At 31.7% G+C, this 22,515-nt stretch overlaps 1 protein-coding gene across 1 annotated transcript in view; it reads left to right on the plus strand.

Annotated features, from left to right (window-relative positions):
• The window catches only part of LOC143236134 (nephrin-like), a 104,793-nt gene that overhangs the window by 37,507 nt on the left and 44,771 nt on the right, over positions 1–22,515 (plus strand). Inside the window, exons 3-7 of the mRNA XM_076474421.1 lie at positions 10,734–10,855; positions 16,752–16,809; positions 18,289–18,438; positions 20,778–20,945; positions 21,343–21,633. Of these exons, the coding sequence (XP_076330536.1) occupies positions 10,734–10,855; positions 16,752–16,809; positions 18,289–18,438; positions 20,778–20,945; positions 21,343–21,633 (789 nt within the window). The remainder of the gene's footprint in view (positions 1–10,733; positions 10,856–16,751; positions 16,810–18,288; positions 18,439–20,777; positions 20,946–21,342; positions 21,634–22,515) is intronic.

Below are 22,515 nucleotides of genomic sequence, written 5' to 3' on the forward strand. Positions count from 1 at the left end.
TGCTTAAGTTTTACTATTTGAGTTCCGTAGTTGCAAGTGAAATACATGTGGCACTGAAAGGATTTTATCACTGATTATACGTTGCGTGTAAAACACCTTCGTTTTTCTCTAAACATTCAGCTTTTGACTATCTGTATCTCCTAAGACTGTGCAAACCGTTGCTAAGCGCTAACAAATAAGTAACTATTTGTTTGGGAAATCTTTTGTTTTTACATTTGGGGTCCCTTAATGTCCATCACCACGCTGTACAAAAAAAGAAATATTTAATCCTGCCGTAAAGGCCAAAAATACGATAATTTTCTGTAGCTATATAAAATAAAATGTATTTTTTTATTTTGTAAATACATTTTACTTTTCACGTAAAAACGAATTTACTAATTATGAAAAATATTCCAAACACCAATAATATCTTCTCAGATAAGATCTGAGCACTGGTTGTGAAAGGCTTTAAAGTTCTGTGGTTTTCTTTCTTCTTTACTTAACATATTTCCGTGTACTATTTTTCCTTTGAAAATAAATTTCAGGCTTTACAAAACTGTATTGCATCAAGATGAAATCAAATGTCGCTACATCGCCATATAACCGTACTGAACACACGCCTTTTTATTGCTGAAATGTAATCAGTATAACAGCCAGTATATAGTTAAAACAACTTTTAGTCTCAAAGTTTGTTAATAAGATTATTAAAGTGAAATGAAAATTCGGGAGAGTGGTGCTTTTTTGTCTTATAAGACAAAAGTGTATTAGAAAACAGTGTATGAAAATCTCAGTTTTCAGCTCCCACACATACCGAGTTTTATATTTCATGAAAACATTTTTTTCCTGTTTTTAGATTATTCAATGAAAATGCATATTCTCAGTTGTTTTTAAACGTATTACCGGATTTTAATGACAGGATATTTCTTCTTACGTATTTTCATAACAAGATATGACTTTTATATAAAACTTCGCAAACACTCATTACAAAAAAAAACCGGAAACATATGCAATAACATGAAATTGTTATAAACAAACCTGTTTTATTCTTTTGATGTATTTTACCCAATGGATAAGTTTCGTTTTATCTATAAAGATCCTCGTTATAAAAATGTTTAATTTATTCAAATAGAAACTAGTTTCATTCGAGATTAGTTGATACTAGAAAATATAAATACCTTATAGATGTCAATATCATATTTATATTTCTAATAAAATGGATCCTATGAATCCTATTGGTGAGCAACTAAAATAATTTCTATTATTTTGATATGTTGCTTATTTTATGCTCTAATTATAACCTTAAAATATCTGGAGTTGGTATTAATGGTGTCACCCTAGTGATATATGATTTGGTGATCTATAATTCTGTCCTCATAATTTACTTAGTCACTAGCTCACCAAAATTATTCTCTGACCAATATTATTGATCTATCTCATCATTACTACAATTAAATGTATATCAACATAATTCTAGATTCTAGCATGTATGAAATACTTTTCATCTCGTCTGTAATTTAAAAGAAAAACCTTTCTCAAACAGAAGTAAACGTAGGGATGGTTAATAACAATCCTTGAAAAGCAATGAAAACAAGATAGTGCGGATGGTATTTGCATCATTCCTATATAATATCATTCCTATCTTCTTTGCGGTTTTTTTTTTGAAGAATTGATATTAGCCATACCTACATTACTTCCTTTTTTTAGTTTTTCTCTGTTTATTTGTTTGCTTTTAATGCAATGTTTCAATAGACAAAGAAAAACTCTGTTTATTACCAAGTTCTAAATTCAGTGAGGTTCCAAGTGTAATATTTATTTTTTATCTATTATTGGCTGCTGATTCCTGTTTCATCCTATATCAAAGGAAATACGAAATTTATGTTAAAAATCTAACTTCAAAGGATAATGATGACATCGTTTATATTATAATTATGCTTTTGTAATTATTACTAGTTATTAATAATACTTATAAAAGACGAAACTCCATTTGAAACTACGTCACTCCAGTGAAATTGGTTGACACAACTGTTTTAGTTTTAAAGTTATCATGTAATAAAAAAGAAAAAGAAAAAATAACAAGAAAGTCAAACTTTAGATATGATATTTACAGACATTCCCAGAACTTGTGATTCAGTCATTACATAAGTATTGTTGTAAGAGGAAACACAGCATAGAATTGAAAAGTTCTGACGACCTACTGAAGAGATATTTAAAATATCATTTCGATAAAAATCCGAGCATCCCTCCGACAGGTAATGCTACAACCTGCCTGATACCATAAATAAATACATTTTTAGGAAAGTATGATTACAGCATAATACCTTACATCATATTAAAGGTAACGGACGAAAAGCTTCCTTGTTATTGGATATAACAAAAATAGTGTGTTTGACATATTTTTATACTTTCTTCTTTAGCTTCATTCAAATGAGTTTTATTTATAATTTTTAAATTTATTTATATAAATATATAGATATTACAAACTACTTAATTGCCTAATTTACACAATCTATCATAATACTTTAGTCACCTAAAATGTTCGTACACTTCACATACTTCAAATTATGAATCAAGCATGTACTGGTGGTTAACATTTTGGAATCGTTTATTTGCAGGTTGCGTTTCGTTATCACAAAAGAAGTGCTAGCGAGATTTGGAGATGTGTGTGTGCATTGTCAAATCTCATTTTCGCTCATTCAAGAAAAGTTCAACCTGCCTTATTGTCTCAATTCAAAATTAGAATTAGTTGCAGATGGCGCTTTATGTAGCTTCACGCGAGAATCTTGAAACTTTCAACTTCACACTTCTTTCCTTCTCGTTTGAACGTACGTGATTCATTAATTCAGAACTGCGAGAGTTCACGTGAAAATGAACGATTATGTAAAGTGAGGAAGGAAGGGTGTCATTAGCGTCGTGAGACATGTTTATTGTGAATTTTATGGAACGATTTTAATACTAATCTCATAAGGTGATTAAGTTTAGTAGCACTAATTGACAGCGGATGAAAGATGCTTTTGTAACAGATTTACTCATGCAAACAGATATTTCAAATTACTACACAGAAAATACTTTTTGGTATAGTACATGTTTTTTCCATAACTTTTTGGCTGTGCTACAATGTATAAAATTTATGCATTATGTTGAAAAACTCTTTATTGTTTAGACTAGTTATTTTTATCCATTTTATTTTGTAAAATGTATATATGGGTAACATTTATTGACTGTTAAAATACTACTTATAGCTGAATTATAACCACACCATCGAATATCTTGTATTTTGGATACGTAATGTTACAGAGTTTCCACAAGAAGTACGGTGGGTCTTGAGATCCTACTATTTAATTTGCTTCTTAAATTTTATTTATTTCCTAAGATTGACAATAGTTAAGCCCAAGAAGTCGACGGTCAAGTAAAACATTGTCTGCGAATGTCTGAAGCCCTTATATACATCCCGAGCTTTGTATTAATTACAAGTATGTTTATAAAAAGTTGTATTTATTTATTCTTCCGGGGCCCGGCATGGCCGAGCGCGTTAAGGCATGCGCTCGTAATCTGAGGGCCGCGGGTTCGCATCCGAGTCGCGCTAAACATGCTCGCCCTCCCAGCCGTGGGGGCGTTATAATGTGACGGTCAATCCAACTTTTCCTTGGTAAAAGAGTAGCCCAAGAGTTGGCGGTGGTTGGTGATGACTAGCTGACTTCTCTCTAGTATTACACTGCAAAATTAGGGACGGCTAGCACAGATAGCCCTCAAGTAGCTTTGTGCGAAAATTCAAAACAAACAAACAATTATTTTTCCGGCATCTTACACCGTGCAGTAAAGAAAATTATTCTTATAAAGCCTGGCGTTTTCCCAACGTTTAAACAACTAAAATAATGACTGTTTGTTTTGAATTTCGCGGAAAGCTACAGGTAGGCTGAATTTCTTACTCGTCCATAATTTAACAATGAAAGATTAGAAGGAAGGTAGCTAATTATTACTACTCACCGCAAACTTGTGGTCTACTTTTCATTAAAAAATAGTTGGGCTGATTGTCGCATTATAACGTCCCCAGAGATGAAAAGCGAGCATGTTGGTTGGGAGAGGAATTCGAAACCACAACCCTCAGGGCCCTAACCACTCTTAAGCTGATTTAATCTCAAACGTAAGCTCAAGAAATTTTGACTATTGGTCAAAGTATTTCCTAACTGAAAAGTCTAATCCTACTCTAATGGAAAGATGGAGTATAATTGATTTTTATTATTGAAGTATTTTGGTCGACAAATTTTTCGTTAACAAAATAATGAAAGGATACAGATCATGAGGTATAATTACTGTGGTGAATACCAAGCAATATATTTGCATACCCAACCCATCATATTTTCTTTAAGGTCAAGGTAAACAAGTTTCTTGTGTTCGCTGTGAAGTGGGTGCTTGTACTTCCGCTTCAACAAAATAATTCTCATAGCCGTTACCTGTTACCCCTCTGTTTATTTTTTAGATATATCCTTCTTCAAAGTATTTGCAGGACATCAAAAATTTGTAAGCATGTTTTCTTTTTCTTTAAATTTTTTTTTTCTGCTCAACGTCAGAAACGCTTTCAATTTCCTTGTATCAAAATCAGGGTTCTCCCTTAAATTTATTTCCCATTTCGAAAACGATGGCCAAAACTATTTTTCTGTGAAATGATCTGTTGCTATTTTGCAAATTTAGCAACAGGTTTTATGAGAAATTTTAATATAGTTAATAGAGCTTAATCATGATCAGAAATTAATGTTAATACATTGATGCAAACGTGGAATAATTTCAGCTCTTTCGTTCACCCGCTATCGTACGAAATCAAATGCAAGGTAAGCCTAGAAAAGGATAAGATTAGACACTTTTTAGAAAGTAGAGAACCGAAGGCAACCTGAATGGGTCACCTGTTTTAACCAGTCGCACCAGTGTAATGGGTAGACTATCTATCAGTGAGTGGACACTATTATAATGTCACATATGTGAGGATTAATGTTGCAATTAGTACTGTCGTGACGTCAGTAAAGCGTGCGCGTGCCATAAATCACGACAAAAATTATGCACTGTACACCATGACATAACTTCACAAACAAGAAATAAAAATATTTGTTACTCTTAATTTTGGTTTTACCTACTCTGGAAACAAAACACATTCGGGGATACTGAAAGTACGTATGGTGTATATTTCTGAAATATTAACGCTTTCGGAATCTCCAAAATCACTCATTAATCCGAACGCTTTTAATCATAATGACATCGCTGGATTTTACAGTATGTCAACTGAAATATAATTGCTTTTCTTGCACACTATAGTCTATTACTAATATTCGTTTGAAAACTAACGACATACAGAATAAATAGTGATCGAAATACAAAATTACTCACTTTTATACAAATAGCTGTATTTATACTACAATATTGTAATTATTATTTATATATTCAATTTAGTTTCAGTAATACACAGAATGATCACTATTATAACAATCATTTAAAGGCGCCAAATTTGTTGGGCCCTCCATGGCTAGGGGGTTAAGACACTCTACACCAAACATGCTCACCCTTTCAGCCGGAAGGGCCTTATAATGTTATAGACAATCCCACTATTCGTTGGTAAAAAGTGACCTAAGAGATGGTGGTGAGTAGTAGTGACAACTAGCTGCCTTCCCTCTAGTTTTACATTGCTAAATTAGGGACATCTATCGCAGATAGCCCTCGTGTAGCTTTCCGCGAAATTTAAAAACAAACAAACAAGCAACTTTTTTGATTTAGTATTTATAACAGCAAAATTTCCAAAGACAGTCCTAATTTAAGAATCATTGTTATATTATTTACTCAGTTATCTTGATTATTAGAAATTCGTTAAACTAATGATCAATACTTTTACAAATAACATTATACAATCTAATTTTGGAAATCTGAGAATCAGCACCTTTGTTTTAGATTGTGAAAAAATGTTTTATAAATATAGTTTTATTTTATGATTTGTTACTTTCGATAACATTTTATCTCAAAAATCTATTTATTGATGCATCATCTCTGATACACATAACACAAAGTAGTAGTTTATAAGTAATTAAAAGAAGTACCTTGGTATGTAAAACATACATGGTGAAACGTTATAACTATACGAGTAGATATTATAATGTGTATATTCTACAATAACCACAGTTTAAGTTGAAAGTAGGGCTTCACTGAACAAAACGTTGTCACTATCTTGTCTGCATTGACTTCAGCAACGTTTTGGAAAGGTTTTGCTCCTATAGCATTTTTCATTCTACGCATTCATGATATCAGAAAAGCTCGTATGCTCCATAACTCCGTAATATAAGATGATAAAAAAACGATATAACCCGAGAGTTCAAAAGGTGGACTTTTCTTCTTTAAAGGTAAACTTGAATGCGCACATAGTCCTAAGCGATTAGCAACAGATGTATATAACTAAACTAAACTAACGTGGCAGGGGTTCAGTTTAGAGAGAGAGAAATCAGAAGAGTTCTCTCTCCAACTGGGGTGTTCAGGAACTTTGTAGTTCCTCTTCGTCCCCTTTCGTGGATTGTTATTAGGATTAAGTGGTGGGTTTTTTTATTATTATTTTAATAAATTAATTATCGTTATTATTCTTGACTTTTTGGGTGGGGAATGTCTCACTAAATGGTCTTTTGGGTGGAGGCAAAGGTAGCAGTGGAAAGAAGGAAAGGTCGGGACCTGTCTCGAAAAGAAAAAGTTGGGTAGATGTGAACATGAATGTAATTCATTCAAGTTCAGATCAAATCAAACGGCCCGATTCTGGGTCTGGCAAAAAGGTTGCCTGGGCTGGGATCTAGAAATCCAATGCCTGAAGATTTTGACGTGGGGGGAAACGGGAGTACCCCGAGAAAACCCATTTTCACACGACAGGCGCCGAAAGACAGATGTATATGATATATATACATAGTATATAAGAACATTTAATTTATGTTTATTCATCTCATCTTCTGCTGTTTATTCACAAAATGTGAGAGTAATATTTCTAAAAATCGAGATAAACATATATTACTTAACGAATATTGACCATAATGTCTCAAACATTAAATAGTTACCAGTAAAATTTTAAATATGTCTAGTTTTGATTTGTAACTACATGTAAGTCTATTTTTAAATGTCGTACACTGGTTAGCGTCCTGAATTGTGGAATCGAGATTCCGTGATCTGCGTTCATTGCCGCATTAAAAAAGTCGTTCCGCGCTTTAAGGCTGCGGGTGTGTTATAAGAGTGACAGTCAAAAATAACTATTCTATTAGAGTGGCTCGTAATTTGGCGGTGGGTGAAGTTGACTAACTGCTTTTCCTCTGGTCTATTTTGAAATCAGGGATAGGTTGCAAGTTTAAGTCGTAAGTTATTTTGCGCAAATGTTAAAATATAACCATTGCATGAATTATTATAAATTGCAGGTTGTTTTTATTCAAATGTATCGTGGAACAATTTTCTACGTGAAATAAAGCAATTAAGAACAAAGATAATGTATCTTGACATTTCGCAAGATTTGTGATTCATTTAGTTAAAAATATATAAAATAGTTTAAATCTTAGCCGCAGCTCTTTTGTCCGATTTGATATTTAATTACAGTTTTGGACTGAGGAGATCAAACCCATTCGATTGATGTATTTGACCACGCCCGAGGTCTCATAGGTTAATTTACTATACTCCTACCTGAAATAATTTTAATTTCAGAGTAGGCTGGTAGAGGTTCCTATAAGTAGTAAAATCGAATAAAGCACACTCGTTATGCACGCTTGCTTCGTATTGCTAGCGCACAGAAGAACTTAATATATAAAGCTGAGTTTGTGTCTGTTACTTTTCACTTTTCAGCCCCTATAATAGCAGCCTTATAAGTATATGGAATCAACGTATTAAATTTTAATGTCTGAGACTTTACATTCTTAGGTGCCAGTTAAAATTTTGTAATCTAATTTTTTGACTCCCATCTATTTTAATATATGACTTTGGAAAAAATTACCTACTCAGCACAACTTTCATGAGAAGGGTTATGAAGAGAGCTAGATCTCCTTTAATCTACGTAAATAAACGTCCTTATGTGTATGTGTATATATATATATGTTCTCTATATATTTCTACACTTCTTGATCAATCACTAACAAACTTGACTCGTGATACAGAATGACATGAGGAATATCATGGATGGAAGGATTTCATAGATTAATTTACTCTAATCCTGCTTAAGAGAATTTCAATTGCTGCAACAATTGAGTATTTCCTCATATTTTATGATGCCTTACCTTTAAATATCTCAACGCTCACACACGCAAAAATTTTTTTTTTTTAGGATAAACTCTCCTGTTTTTCTTACAGTCGTAGGTGCAGAAATGTATTGATCGTAAAAAAAATATTTTATGTATTTTTTACTTCCTCCAATGTTTTTTTTTGTTGTTGATTTTGTCTGTTTCACACATTATATATTCGAGCAATCTTATTGTCCTTTATAAACGTAAGTGATATGTCACATCGTGTTTAGTTATCGCTTAAAATGTTTGTTATCGCATTGATTGTTAGTTTAGCTGCTGTACAATATAAAGCTACACAATGGACTATCTGTGCTATTCCTACCTCGAGTATAAAGCTACACAATGTACTATTTATGCTATTTCTACCTCGAGTATAAAGCTACACAAAGGACTATCTGTGCTATTCCTACCTCAAGTATAAGGCTACACAATGCACTGTGTTATTCCTACCTCGAGTATAAATCTACATAATGGATTATCTGTGTTATTCCTATCTCGAGTATATAGCTACATAATTACCATTTGTGCACTGCCCGACTATAGCATTTAAAACCGATTTTTATAAATTCATTGATTTACCGTTCAGCCACGAGGGGATGTCTGGCATTAAAATAATATGGCGAAGAACTCAGTTGTTATTGCACAAAATAATAAATACATACCAATTTCAGTAAGAACGTAGAAAATCAATGTATAGTTAAATATATATCAATGTATACGGCGCTAAAATCACGCTTTTATGCAACACATTAAACCAAAACTGAAGAACACCAAACTATAATTTATTTTGTTTATGTTAAGACCGATGCATAATGTGTGTGAGTTTTTAAAACGTTACCATATCACAAGGGTTGTTGCAAACTAAACATAAGTAACTAACGACGTGCTTCAAATTATTGATATTTGAGCCCTTCAATTTCTATGAAATATAAATTGTTCCAAAACACGGCTTAATATTTCTGGAGGCTTTAATTACTAATGTTGATAAAATATACGTGTGTTTCTTCTTTGCTAGGCTTAACAACAATGTAAATGTAATGTAGTATTAGTTTATGTACTAATCTTAACAAAATTTTTTTCTATAAGTTATACCATGGGTAAAGAAAAGTGGCATTTTTATTGCCTTAATTAGAATTACGAGTGTGTTTTTTCTTATAGCAAAGCCACAGCGGGATATCTGCTGAGTCTACAGAGGGGAATAGAACCCCTGATTTTCATGCTGTAAATCTGTAGACTAACCGCTGTACTAGAGAGGGACTAAAATTACGAGACAACTGTACATATTCTAGAAACTGTTTTTATTCTGTTCGTAGTACAAGCACCTTATATTTGTAATGTGTCTTCATAATGCAGTATACATTGAAAAATAATGAATTAATCACATTTGTCAGATTATTTTTACTTTTAATATATATATATATATATATATGTGGTTAATATTGATTACCTTTTTTACCCGAGAAGGAATTTTTATCATTTTTGATGACGAAAAACTCACTTGAAATAAAAATATATCTTGAAACGACTGGTAGAGGTATTAACACTTTTACTAATAAAGCAGAAACAACGTTTCGTCCTTCTTAGGTCATCTTCAGTTTAATACCCATACCAGCCTTTATAGCGTACTCACGTCCCTAATAAACAGGTCACAGTTTTTTTCAACAACAGTTCACGAACCATTTTAGGTACTGTAATTACAAGGTTACGTTTTTCCCTACATGTAGAGGATAACCTGAAGATGTCCCAGGAAGGTCGAAACGTTATTCCCTGATTCATTAGTAAAAGTATTAATACCCATACCAGCTGTTCTTAGATACAAATTTTCATCATGTAAACGATAATTGAAGGGAAAAGATTAAAGAGTCTCTTATTTCACTCTTTAATGTTTTAGTTATCATAGTATGTGTGATGTGAAAAAGTAAAACGTGTGAGGTTTCCCAAAGAGAAAAACAAGTCAGCAGGAGTATGTATGTGGATACCTTTGCAATCATCTTTTCCCATTCTTTTGAAATAGGTGATACTTCTGAATCTTCTTCATAAGGAGTTACGTGACGAGGTTACAGCTTCAATAACTCAGAACATCAATACATAAAAACAGTAGTGGCAAATAGTTTAAAAATACACGTGAATAAATACAGAAAATTAGTGATATTTTGGATAACTTTGGAGAAGATATGATGGTATTCTGAAGTTTTATAAATATATATGAACCACAAGCATTTGAAAAGTTTGGTTGATTTGATTTAATAGTATTAAAATTGTAAATGCCTTATTTATTTGGTGGATATAGTATGTGAGATTACGTAAAGTATTGGCACACACTTCATATTTATATTATTATTATTACCCCACTACCTTATGTTTCAAATTAGCATACGCTGCGAATGTATGATATCATATTTCTATTATATTATGCTAAGTACTAGCATACGTTGGATATTCATACAATCAAGCTGTGTATCGTGTTGTTCCTTTTTTCAGGCTACGACCCTGACATCCCGGGTTACCCACGTTACGTGATGATTATTCATCCCGATAATGGAGTTTACAACTTGAGAGTTTCACAAGCTCAGCTTAAGGATGAAGGAGTATATCAGTGCCAGGTTAGTTTAGATACTTGTAACTATTTATTAATATGAAGAGTATTTATTTTCATCAGTTTATGATTTATTTTATCAAAATAAGTTATCTTTAAATCAGTCATTGCTGCTCCATCAAAACAATTTAAGGTAATTTTTGACGTACAAGAGCAGTATTTAATCTTGAAAATTCACTGAATTTTACACAACTAGCATCTCAGTTTGAAAGAGCATTTTTAATTTTTTAAAGGAATTAGAATATATTACAAACAACACATGCTACACAATCGTATTGTTAAGAGTGAATTTGAATACGCATGTGAAATATTTCTCGATTTCCTTAAAAAAAATAGAATGTAGGCACCAAATATTAGGCATTATAAATGTACTTGTTTTTAATTAACCACAAAACTAGGCATGAAACTGGTTTCTAGAGTTGTAAGTCTGCGGAATTGCCCGCTGTGTCATGGGAAACTTAAATTAAGTGATTTCTTACTTGACAGAATTTTTTTTTCTAATATTGATATAATGAAAGCTAATGACATGTATCGTTAATTTCTGTTTTTAATATTATAATAAACGATTATGATCACTTTCTAAGAAAGTTTAATATCTTTATAGAAACCATTCAGTTAAGCAAAAAGTATTATATATATTTGATAACCTGTTCCACGTATTTTAGACCCTTCATTAAGTAAAATCAAATCTTATACTGCGACCTGAACTGGTTTAATAGTTGTTGTGGAGTTTGGAAAAGTGCAAATGTAAAGAGTTAAAAGATGCACAAATCACACTGAATTATCCAATAATATGAAATTGTAATTTTTGTCTTTTAATATAGTATTAAACTTAAGTAACATTAAAGCTACAAATGAAATAATAAGTGCTTGAAGAAAACGAACTATATGCTGAAAGGAAACTCCAATAATTCATTTTTACCGAATAATGCTTGCAAAAGAAAGGCAAAAATCTTCATTAGAAATTAATGATGATTATTGAAAGATGGTTAAAATAACTGTGTCAAACATTTTATTTTCATTTCATTTGAACAAGGTATTTTAAGATTAATTACATAAGTAATATCACAGTCGCTGTCATCATTAGCCCTAATAACATTGGATTCAGTTCTAGATATCCTAAGTGTACCGCAAACCCAAATAAAGTTAATTTTGTATATTTTAGTTGTAAAAGCACAATAAACATTACGTTTTAAAGAAAGAAATAGTTACTATTTTTCCTTAACGACTTTTTTTAAATCTCTGAAACCATTATTCATCGTTTGAGGTTGTAACGTGGGTTTCAAAAAGGTTCAGTAATTGAAAGAGGTAAGTCTACGGACTTTCAATGATAAATTCTATATCTGATACTCAGCTACAGACCCAGCATATAACGCAGTATAGCTTTACCCTAAAAAAACAAGCACATGTTTAAAATGTACTAATATTTTTTCCCCTTTTTAAAATATTTGATAATCTAACTTATTGGATTTATATTCCGCACTAAACGTTTGATATTTGGCTATTTTGAAGCATTGTTCTGTAACTTATGTAAATCGCATTTAATTGTTATAATGATAGAACATTTTTGAAAGTTACTTTTATAATCTAGATAACTGTTATTTTTTATTTGAAGTTTTTTATCAATCCGTTCTTAAACGTGGTCTCACTAGTTAAAAGTAACCTATTTCATATTTGTCCGTAAGTGTTAAACAAAAATATAGTTAACTTTGAAATTTAATTGTCTACAACGTAATATCTTGAAAATTTAAGGAAATATACCATTATGTATTTTAGTTCATACTTTTTCATAACATTTTAAAATAATAATCTCAATAATAAATTTCATAAGATACAAAAACCAATGCTTAAAATTATTAAAAACAGCCACTTTGACGTAACCGTTTAATACTAACTAGAAATTATTAGGTTGTCCAGAAGTAAATGTCACAATTCTAACGACGACATTTATAAGCTGAATATTGAGTAACCTATCGTCGGTTGGTTGGTTTACTACAACGTTTAACGTTTAAGTTGACTCAATTGTCTACTGTTTTATCTCTACTCAGAGTAAGTTTTGCAACCAAAGACAGCATGGACAAGAAGTACTTTCGTCTGATATTCCTCTACAACTTCAAACTTGTACGAAAAGCTACCAAAACTACACAGAACATCAACCAGACATTCAACCATGGATCTGTTACTAAACGTATAGTTCTGCGTTGGTTCCAAAGGTTTCAACATGGAGACAAAAGTATTGAAGATCACGAAGGTCGTGGAAGGAAGCCATCCTTAGATGAAACACATTAAGGGAAGCGGTTGAGACAGACTCTCGTACAACAGTACATGAACTTGCAGAAAAGATGGGCACGAGCAAATCAAGCATTGCCAACCACTTGAGTGCGTTTGGAAAGACGAAAAAGTTGGATAAGTGGGTTCCGCATTAGTTGACTGAAGATCAACAAAATCGGCGTTATAAGACATGTCAAGGATGACACTCCTAGAATTGAATGAATTGGAAATCGAGGTTCTGCCTCATCTACCTTAATTCCCAGACCTTTCCCCTAGAGATTTCATTTTTTTCAAATTATTTGATCACTTTTTGGACAATAAACAGTTTCAAAACCAGTAAACTGCAAAAGGAGCTTTCAAAGAGATAATTGACCATAGAAACTCTGATTTCTACAGCAGGGGCATAAACATCATTGTCACACTTTGGCAAAAGTGTGTTGAAGCAAATGGTGCTTATTTTCATTAAAGCATGTTATACCAAACTGATTTATACTTTCCAAAACTTCGCAGCTCAAGAACGAGATTTATTTCTGGACAGCCTAATTGTATAGTGTCTGTTTCCTTATAGCAAAACCACATTAGCGGGACAATTAGTATAGACAAATTCATGAACTGTGAAAATTTTCACTTATTCATTATTTCATTAATACTTAAGACATAAGATCATGTACTTAAGAGAATGCATTCAACACGGATTCACAAAAAATAATGATAATGTGCCAAAAATAAAATTATAATTTCAAATGCAAAAATAATTATATTTAATTTAAAAAATGTACAACGTTCCAACTTATACACATTCTCCACCGTGTATGAAATATTATAAATATTTTTGTTTTTAGAAATAAATGTTCGATTCCCCTAGGTTGATTCAGCAGATAGATCGATGTGGCTTGATTTAAGAAAAATACACAGAAATAAATACTTTATGAACCCTTTATTTAACGTATTTTAGTCATATTAAATGTTTTACTTTAAATTAATATTATAAATTAAATATTATTATCTCTGCATATTACTGCTTTGTTAACAATGATCTTTATATTTCTTCTAGAAAAATGAATACATGTTCCATCAACTAGTGATTTATTTTATGAATTACATCAACGTATTTGATTGTTAAATCTTTTTATCGCTAATGAAACCTATGTATCATTAATACATATGCTTTTATTATATTAAGTTAATAACGAAAACTAATATATTTTACCACTCTAGTTTTAAATATTTTAAGCAAATTGAAATAACATCCTAATTGTTGATTAGACATACAACTAGAAATCTTGATTACTGCAATATTATTGTATGTTTAGTAATTTATAACTTGCTCTTTTAATTTTATACAATTCTCTCCTGAATTACTCATCGAACATTAAAATGAAATAAGCTGTTTTAACTTTGGTTTACTGATGTCATAACAATGAATGAAAACAACATTAAAATCTAACTTGTTTGTTTTAGATTTTATTCCTAGATTCATTCATTAACAGTATAATTCATATGACATCAAATGCTGCCACTTTCAACTTGTTAACAAGTTTTAGTTTTTGATTGTTTGAAAAAAATAACTTAATTTTCACAATTTATAAATAAACTCATTTTAGTGCAGTCTGTAGTAGTCAGTATATTTCGGCCCATCATGTTAAGACGTTCGACTCGTAATCCGAGGGTCGCGGGTTCGAATCCCCGTCACACCAAATATGCTCGCCCTTTCAGCCTTGGGTGCGTTATAATATCACGATCAATCCCACTATTCGTTTGTAGAAGAGTAGTCCAAGAGTTTACGGAGGGTGGTGATGACTAACTGCCTTCCCTCTTGTCTTACACTGCTAAATTAGGGACGGCTAGCGTAGATAGCCCTCGAGTAGCTTTGCCCAAAATTCAAACAACCAGTATATTTCATAATGTCATTTTAAATTATAATGTTATTCGTACAATTTGGTACTTTTACATTATTTCTTAATCGACCTTAAAGCTGGTTATATTATGCAGAAACTACATTTAATAAAGACTGTTATGTGCGTAAATTTATATACTTTATTACTTTAAGTCATTTTCTTGTCCGTAACCATAAACTAAAAGATGCCTATTCGAACAATTCAACGGTAATTTGATATAAATAAATATCAAATGTGCAATGGGTACACTCAACAAATTAGAGCAGTCAGATTCAGTAACTAGCCGTTGAGATATTTTTCGCTGGCTGCCACCGTTCCTAGTCATTTACTGAGGGCTAGAAAAGACCGTCACTGAAGGCTTTTGGACAGTTGTAATTTCTATAAAGAGTATCAAAAAGGAAATATTCAGTTCAATTTACACCGTAGAGTAAGATCATGCATGTGCATAATGCTTGCATATATATACATATATATGTGTGTGTGTGTGTGTGTGTGTGTGTGTGCATATATATAAACGTTTACACATAACAAATATATATATGTCAAACACGTTATCCGCTTTATGCGGGTTTTCTGTGCATTCTCTTATCCTCAAAATATTTCTTTCAACCAATCGATGGAGGAAGTTCCGTTTTAGCTTTCATTAAATTCCATTAAAAAAAGAAACATTTTTGTTTTTTGGTAAGCTCATTTCTCAGATGGACTATTTGGTATATACGTAGACTGATGGACTGGCCGATTGATTCTGATGTAGATATGAAATTTTAAGTTGAATAAATTTCCTGCAAGGTACTCCTGAAAATAAGCAATGTATATATATATATATATATATTACATGGCCAAAAATATGTAAATACTCCTTCTAATTAGTGTGTTCGTTTATTTTGCTATCAAGCATTTTTCTTCGTTCTAATTATTTCACAAATAATCCCATAATGCCATCTTTAACAGTATGGTTTAAAAACTTCAGTGAATTTATCATGTATTACAATGTTTAAAATATGTGATAACATCAGAATAACATACTATATTAAAGCATTCATTTGAAACATGTATAAGACGTGAAAATTATTGTTACACGTGCTCAAAAACATTTCTAGTACAAACAAATATTTTTGAAGTTTCATTTTGTCATATGTCTAAATCATACTGTATTATACATAAAAGAGTTTCATTAAGAAAGAAAAGCCGTTCATGGCCATTTAGTAATGCTCTCAACTCACGGTTCTTGAGTTCGAATACCATCTCACAAAATGTGCTCGCTCTTTCAACCGTTGGGTGTAATAATATTTCGATCAGTCCCACTATTTGGTAGTAAAAGAGAAGTCCAAGAGTTAGTTGGTCGTGAATGGTGTATTTTTGCTGCCTTGCTTCTGGTCTTGCATTGTTAAATGACAGCTGACGCAGATAATCCTTATATAGCTTTGCGTGAAATTCAAACCATTTTTAAAAATATGTGGTTATGCTAACAACACTTTCTAAATGGTTATCACGTACATTGGAAACATTTGCGAATCAAGCCTATATTGTATGTAATTCAACTAAACACTTTGGTTTTGTGGGTTATCGTAAAATATTGGCCTATTTATAAATTTTTCACCTTGAATTGATCGTTGCTAACATTAACATTTACACCAGTTATCTCTATTTTAATTTATATTGTGATAATTTGGGTTGCTAGCAAAAAAAAAAAAAAAATGTTGCTTTGGATTGTTTAGTTTTATTTTCTTCCAGGTTGGTCCAGCACCAGGAAACAAGCCAATTAGAAGTCAAGCGAATTTGACAGTGTTAGGTATGTAAGTTGTTTCTCCGTTTAAGTAGCATCATATTTTAACAATGTTAATGGTCTTTTATTATAGCCAGCTTCTTGTAAAATATATATATATATATATGTGTATTATATTATCTAATTAGGCTTTCTAATAAAGCACTCTAAGAGTTTTTGTTCATGCACTTCCCTAAACTTTAACACCTTATTAGGGCCGGCATGGCCAGGTGGTTAAGGCACTCAACCTTCCTTCTAGTCTTACACTGCTAAATTATGGACGACTAGCGCAGATAGCCCTCGCGTAGCTTTGCGCGAAATTCAAAATAAACATTCACTAGGTCAACTAACCTATTTGTAAAATTCCAATTGCTATTAAAACTTAAAAGAGGTTGACTATTTTTAAAAAATCAATTTTAATAGCAATTAAATTCTATTTTAATTTCTCTAAATAAGTTACTTTAACGATCCTACTCGAAACAGCTGCATAAATAACCTAGTCTGATATTTGGCATAGCACCGAAAACCAAAAATTCAAATATGCTAGTTATCTAGTGTGTTTAAAACATTACAACGCTACTATATAGCTATCATATAACTATATAGAAGCTTTAAGCACATAGGCGCAAAGGAAAATAATAATTAAATATTTATATTGCACAACAGCCCCATGTTAATGTAAAACAAATTGTTGTTAAAAAAATTAATAAATCTTACAAAAACACCTTGTGAATTTCAAAATGTTTGTAATATATATGTTTTCGCTTTTTAAAATAATAGTAATTCTTACAAAACAATAGAACAAAAATCGTAGAATGTTTTAATAGGACTTAAATATTTATTAATATCATTAGTACATGCACTCAGTTTTGAAAATGGGACAAAGGCTTTATTTTTACATTTCGCCCTATCAACTTGCCCAGTTGCCTATAAGTATCATCTATGTTTCTGACATATAGATTCAGCCAAGTCTGACAACATAATTTCTCAGAATTTAATAACTAGTTATATCGGACAGTTATATTTTAGTGATTCTTCACGTAAAAAAGTAATATTGTAAACTGATTAAAACCAGAACCTTTTGTGCTGTTATGGTATTGCTTGCCAGAAAATTTTATTTCTATGTGATAAATATTTTATATCAATAAGGTTTATATTGTTATGGTAACATAACAGAAAAAAACAGGTGGAGCATGTTTGGTGTGACGGGTTTCAAAACCGCGACCCTTAGACTAAGAGTCGAGTGCCGTAATAACCCGGCCATGCCGGGCCCATTTTTAAAAGAACCGCAAAATTTATAGTAGCGACCAGATATTTGATTTTGTGTAGTTAGGTAAGAATGAAATATCTGATCGCTAATGCAAATTATGCAGTTCTTTAAAAAAATCATAAAATATGTAATACGTCATTAGCAACATCATGTTGTTTATCTAATTTAAATAAGTCTTGAAAATAACATTTAGTGTCTATGTTGCAACCCAATGTTTATGTTTTTAAATTAAACAGTTCCACCAGAGAAAGTTGAAATCCATCATCGTTCCAATGGAAGCGTGCTAGAGGTCCGTGAGGCTGAACGTGTTACTTTGACATGCTACGCTTACCAGAGCAAGCCGCAATCTCAACTGAAATGGTATCGTAACCGCAAGGAGTTGAAAGGTAGGCCGCAATCCTTAACCTTACGATGCGTGGTTAATTCAACTTTGAAGCTTTACTACAACGCTTTCAGTGTAATGGTATTTGTTACCACAAAACAAATTATGATTTTAGTTGTTGCCTAAAGTTTTATCTGCAAAATTTAGTTTAACTGGTGTTGAAGTTTTTTATGTTTTTTGTTTTTCAGTTAATAACGACAAAACTTAATCTTCTGGCATTATAATTAATGTAGTTATAAGAATTTTGATGTGTTATAAATTTACCGTATTTTCAAAATGCTAGTTGGCTGGTTGTTTTAGCGCAACGCTATAGTGAGATATCTGATATGGCTACTGTGGAGAATCGAACCCTGGATTTCAACGAGAGACTCACAGAAAAAAAAAACACTTGTAATATAATATCAATGACAAGTAAACAGGTTTTATCAAGTGGGTCAAATATCCCGAAGTATTTAAGTTTCTTCTTGTACTGAGCTGCCGGAAGTTTCGCTTTTGAACACTTTATGAAGCACAGCATTAGCAGAATGTCTCTCTTTGCAGGTACAAGCATTTCGTTTCACAATGAACGTGCTTGGTTCTGTGCTTCTCTTGGAAATGCTTTTTTATTTTCGATCGAGTTCGTTCTGATCGGAAGAATTAATTGCTGCTATTTGGTTCTGCAATTTTTATTATAACGAATTTCTGTAAAAGACCGCAAGACCAATTTTAGACCACACAAATCTCGACAAACGTTCCACAGATTGTCCATTGTGTGTGGACATTGGTTCCCGAGATCATGTTTGAGCATACCAGAGGTATACAAATCTATCGAAACTGTACCGTTGTTCGATACAAATGGCTTGTTGTGATTTTAGTTTTTTCGTTTATTCTTCTCACGTTAAAAAATGATAAAAACAACGATTTCGAGATATATGTCTGGAATTTTACGAGCTCGTTTGCTAGTTGTTGTTTTTTTCGGCTTCTAAGCCTTGTTTATTATTTCATTAATGATACTGTGATATTTAATCGGCTTCATCTCAATGGATTTTCAATGTGAAAAAGTTCTTTTTCGTAACACTAGTCTCCACCTGACGGGTGAGGCCGTTGCTCTGGAATGATTTAAATGTGGTATCAAGGTCCTTTACTCTCCTAAATGCCAAGTCATAAGAATTTTCTTCCATTAAGATAATTAAATATTCTTTTTCTCGTTATATGAATATATTTTCTTTCAAAAACTACAACATATTACCTACCATAAAGCTCTCCTTGGCGATACTGTTCTTTCAATTGTCAGAAATATGTTTTGAATCAAGTCTATAGATGCTCAATGTGTTTGATGTCATGATTCTCAGATAAAAAATTATTCATATAAAATGCAAGTAACGTTCTGTACCACAAACATTAACCATAAATTCCATGTTTTTATGAAATAAGATATTTATATATATATATATATATATATTTATACTTACTTTGTTAAGTCGACTATATTACCTAACTTGGTAATTTTAATGGATGTGACTGATTATCAAGCAACTGAAAAAGTAATTAAAGCTGAAAAATTACATTCTCGTATGTATTAATACTAATGTTATTATGAAAAAAATATTTTTCACAATGATACATAGAAAGAGAGCAAAATCATGAAGGTATTTTGTTAAAGAACGTTTAGGATAAGGAGCACCGAACAAGATTAATCACTTTATAACTTTATCCAGAACAAACCCAATACATTATGACCCTTGTAATCTGTCATTTCTCTGATCCATTATGTTTTCAGTCTCGTTTCAGGTTAAATCTAATATCCAGGATTAGCTCATCTTAAGGGCACTCGGCGGGTTTCATTTTCGGTCCCGTCTAGTGAAAGTGGGTTTTCTCGGGGTACTCCTGTTTCCCCCCACACCTAAAACTTAGGCATTGGACCTGTAGATCCCAGCCGATTCATCTTGATCCATCGATCCATGTCTGGCCCTGAATCGGCCCGTTTGAGTTGATATTTCGTCTAGTCTGTCGATAACTTGCTTCTTACTTTTTCAATCGAATGTTGCCCTTGCCTCCACTTTGTCAGTTGCCACGCCTACCATACTCGCACCCAGATAGATTCATGCTAAACTCATCAGCTCTTTCAGCCCAAAATTATCAAGAGCCACCTAATCAAAACTCTTAACTTCTACCAAGTGCGGGGTTGAAGGAGGACTGTTTAATCTTCCAGCGCCCTTCAGAAATATTAACCTCATTCCAAAACAACTGACAGAATATAATAAACAGTAAAAAAAGTCACTTGTGAAAGATAAATGTTCCAGATATGAATTGAAGAAAAGATTGTTTGATGTGATAGTTACAGCTTACTTGTTTTATTTAAAGATCCGGTGCCGTACGAAGTGGAAGACCTGAGAAATAAATTATTTACAACATTTGGTACAATCACCATTCATCCTAAACTAGAAGACAACAACGCCACCTATACATGTGAAGCTGTACATCCTACTTTGAGAACTTCGTTAACAGCCACAATTAGAATAAGTGTTTTATGTAAGTTTTATTTGATTTCAAATTTTTTAATACTGAATCTGTATTTGTTTAAGTCTATATAAAATGAGAATTGATTTATTGATGTATTGTTTAAATATAGTTTTCCATGTTCAGGAGAATAATTTTTTTTATATTGATACGATTTATTAAAATCGTAATCAAAGTATGTGTCAATTCGATGAGACTTAAAATTGTTTTAAATTATATAAATCATATATTTTAAGTCTTACTTGACATTAAAAAAAACTTTAACAGTTAACATTAATTTTCTTCAACTTGAACGTTTTATGAAAATAGTTCTAATTGTTATTGTGGTGAAATGTATAAATTTCATAACTTCCTAAAAAATTCGATACTGCAGCAACGTTTTTATCATTATTGCTTTTTAACTCTCCAGATCCTCCAGGGCCTCCAGAAATCGAAGGGTTCAATGAAGAGGACATTGTCCAGATAGGTGATACTTTAACATTGGCCTGCATATCACGTGGTGGTAACCCACCTGCAACGTTAGTATGGTTTAGAAATGGTGTCCAGGTCGACAAAATATTTTCAGTTATAGGTCAAGAGACAACAAACACACATACTTTCCGGGTAACATCATCAGACAACAAAGCCGTTTATCGTTGTGAAGCTTCAAACAGCGTAACTCTACAACCTCTGAAGGCATCAGTAACTCTTAATGTTCTTTGTGAGTACCGTCTATCAGAACTGTTATACAAACAATCGTGGATAAATATTAATATTATTAATAGAGTACAAAAATGTGTGAGAAATTCTTTACTTTGGTCTTCTATTTTATTTTTTCTTACAATTCTTATTCAAAGTATTTAGTGGTTAATTTATTTTAAAGGCTCATATAGATACAACTAATTTGCGATGTAAAAATTTGTTGCGTTTGACCTTCCTTATCTATTCGTTTTATTTTGATCCATAATTTTCTTTAGCAGCTAGAATATTTCACTATAAGATTTAATCGTACTTATATAATTCATTTCGTCTATATTATCTTATTTTTAACCGGTTAAGTATGAATAGAAATTATTGCTTTCCATCTGTTAAAGCAATACAACGATGAAAAGAAACTTGAAAATAACTAATTTAATAAAAACGTAGCTATCAAACACAAACAGGAGTATTTTTACTATAATATTATTTTTAAAACACTTAATTTTAAAAATATATTGGTTTAAAATGTGGGACAAGAACTATCTGTAAATATTCTATAAACCTAGATAACATTATTGCGTAATGTACAATGAATAAAAAGATTAAAGTAAACTAACAATATTTAGCTGTTGGTGAAGTGGATAAACACAGATATCTTCAAAGTACGAATTTAGTTAAAATTTTCACTTAAACCTACTTAATTTTATGTGTAACCGTGACAATTGAGCTAAATTACAAGAACATATCCTTTACTATTGATTGAAATACATAGTTTTAATGGATTGATAATTGTTATACATATTATTACTATTCTCTCTCTCTGAATATTCGCAAGCGTAAAGCTGTTTTCATAAATGTTTATTTTATCTTGTGCGAATTTACCATGTTAAAGAAGTAAGGAATA

Source organism: Tachypleus tridentatus, chromosome 13, assembly GCF_004210375.1.
Source record: "Tachypleus tridentatus isolate NWPU-2018 chromosome 13, ASM421037v1, whole genome shotgun sequence".
Classification (NCBI taxonomy): domain Eukaryota; kingdom Metazoa; phylum Arthropoda; class Merostomata; order Xiphosura; family Limulidae; genus Tachypleus; species Tachypleus tridentatus.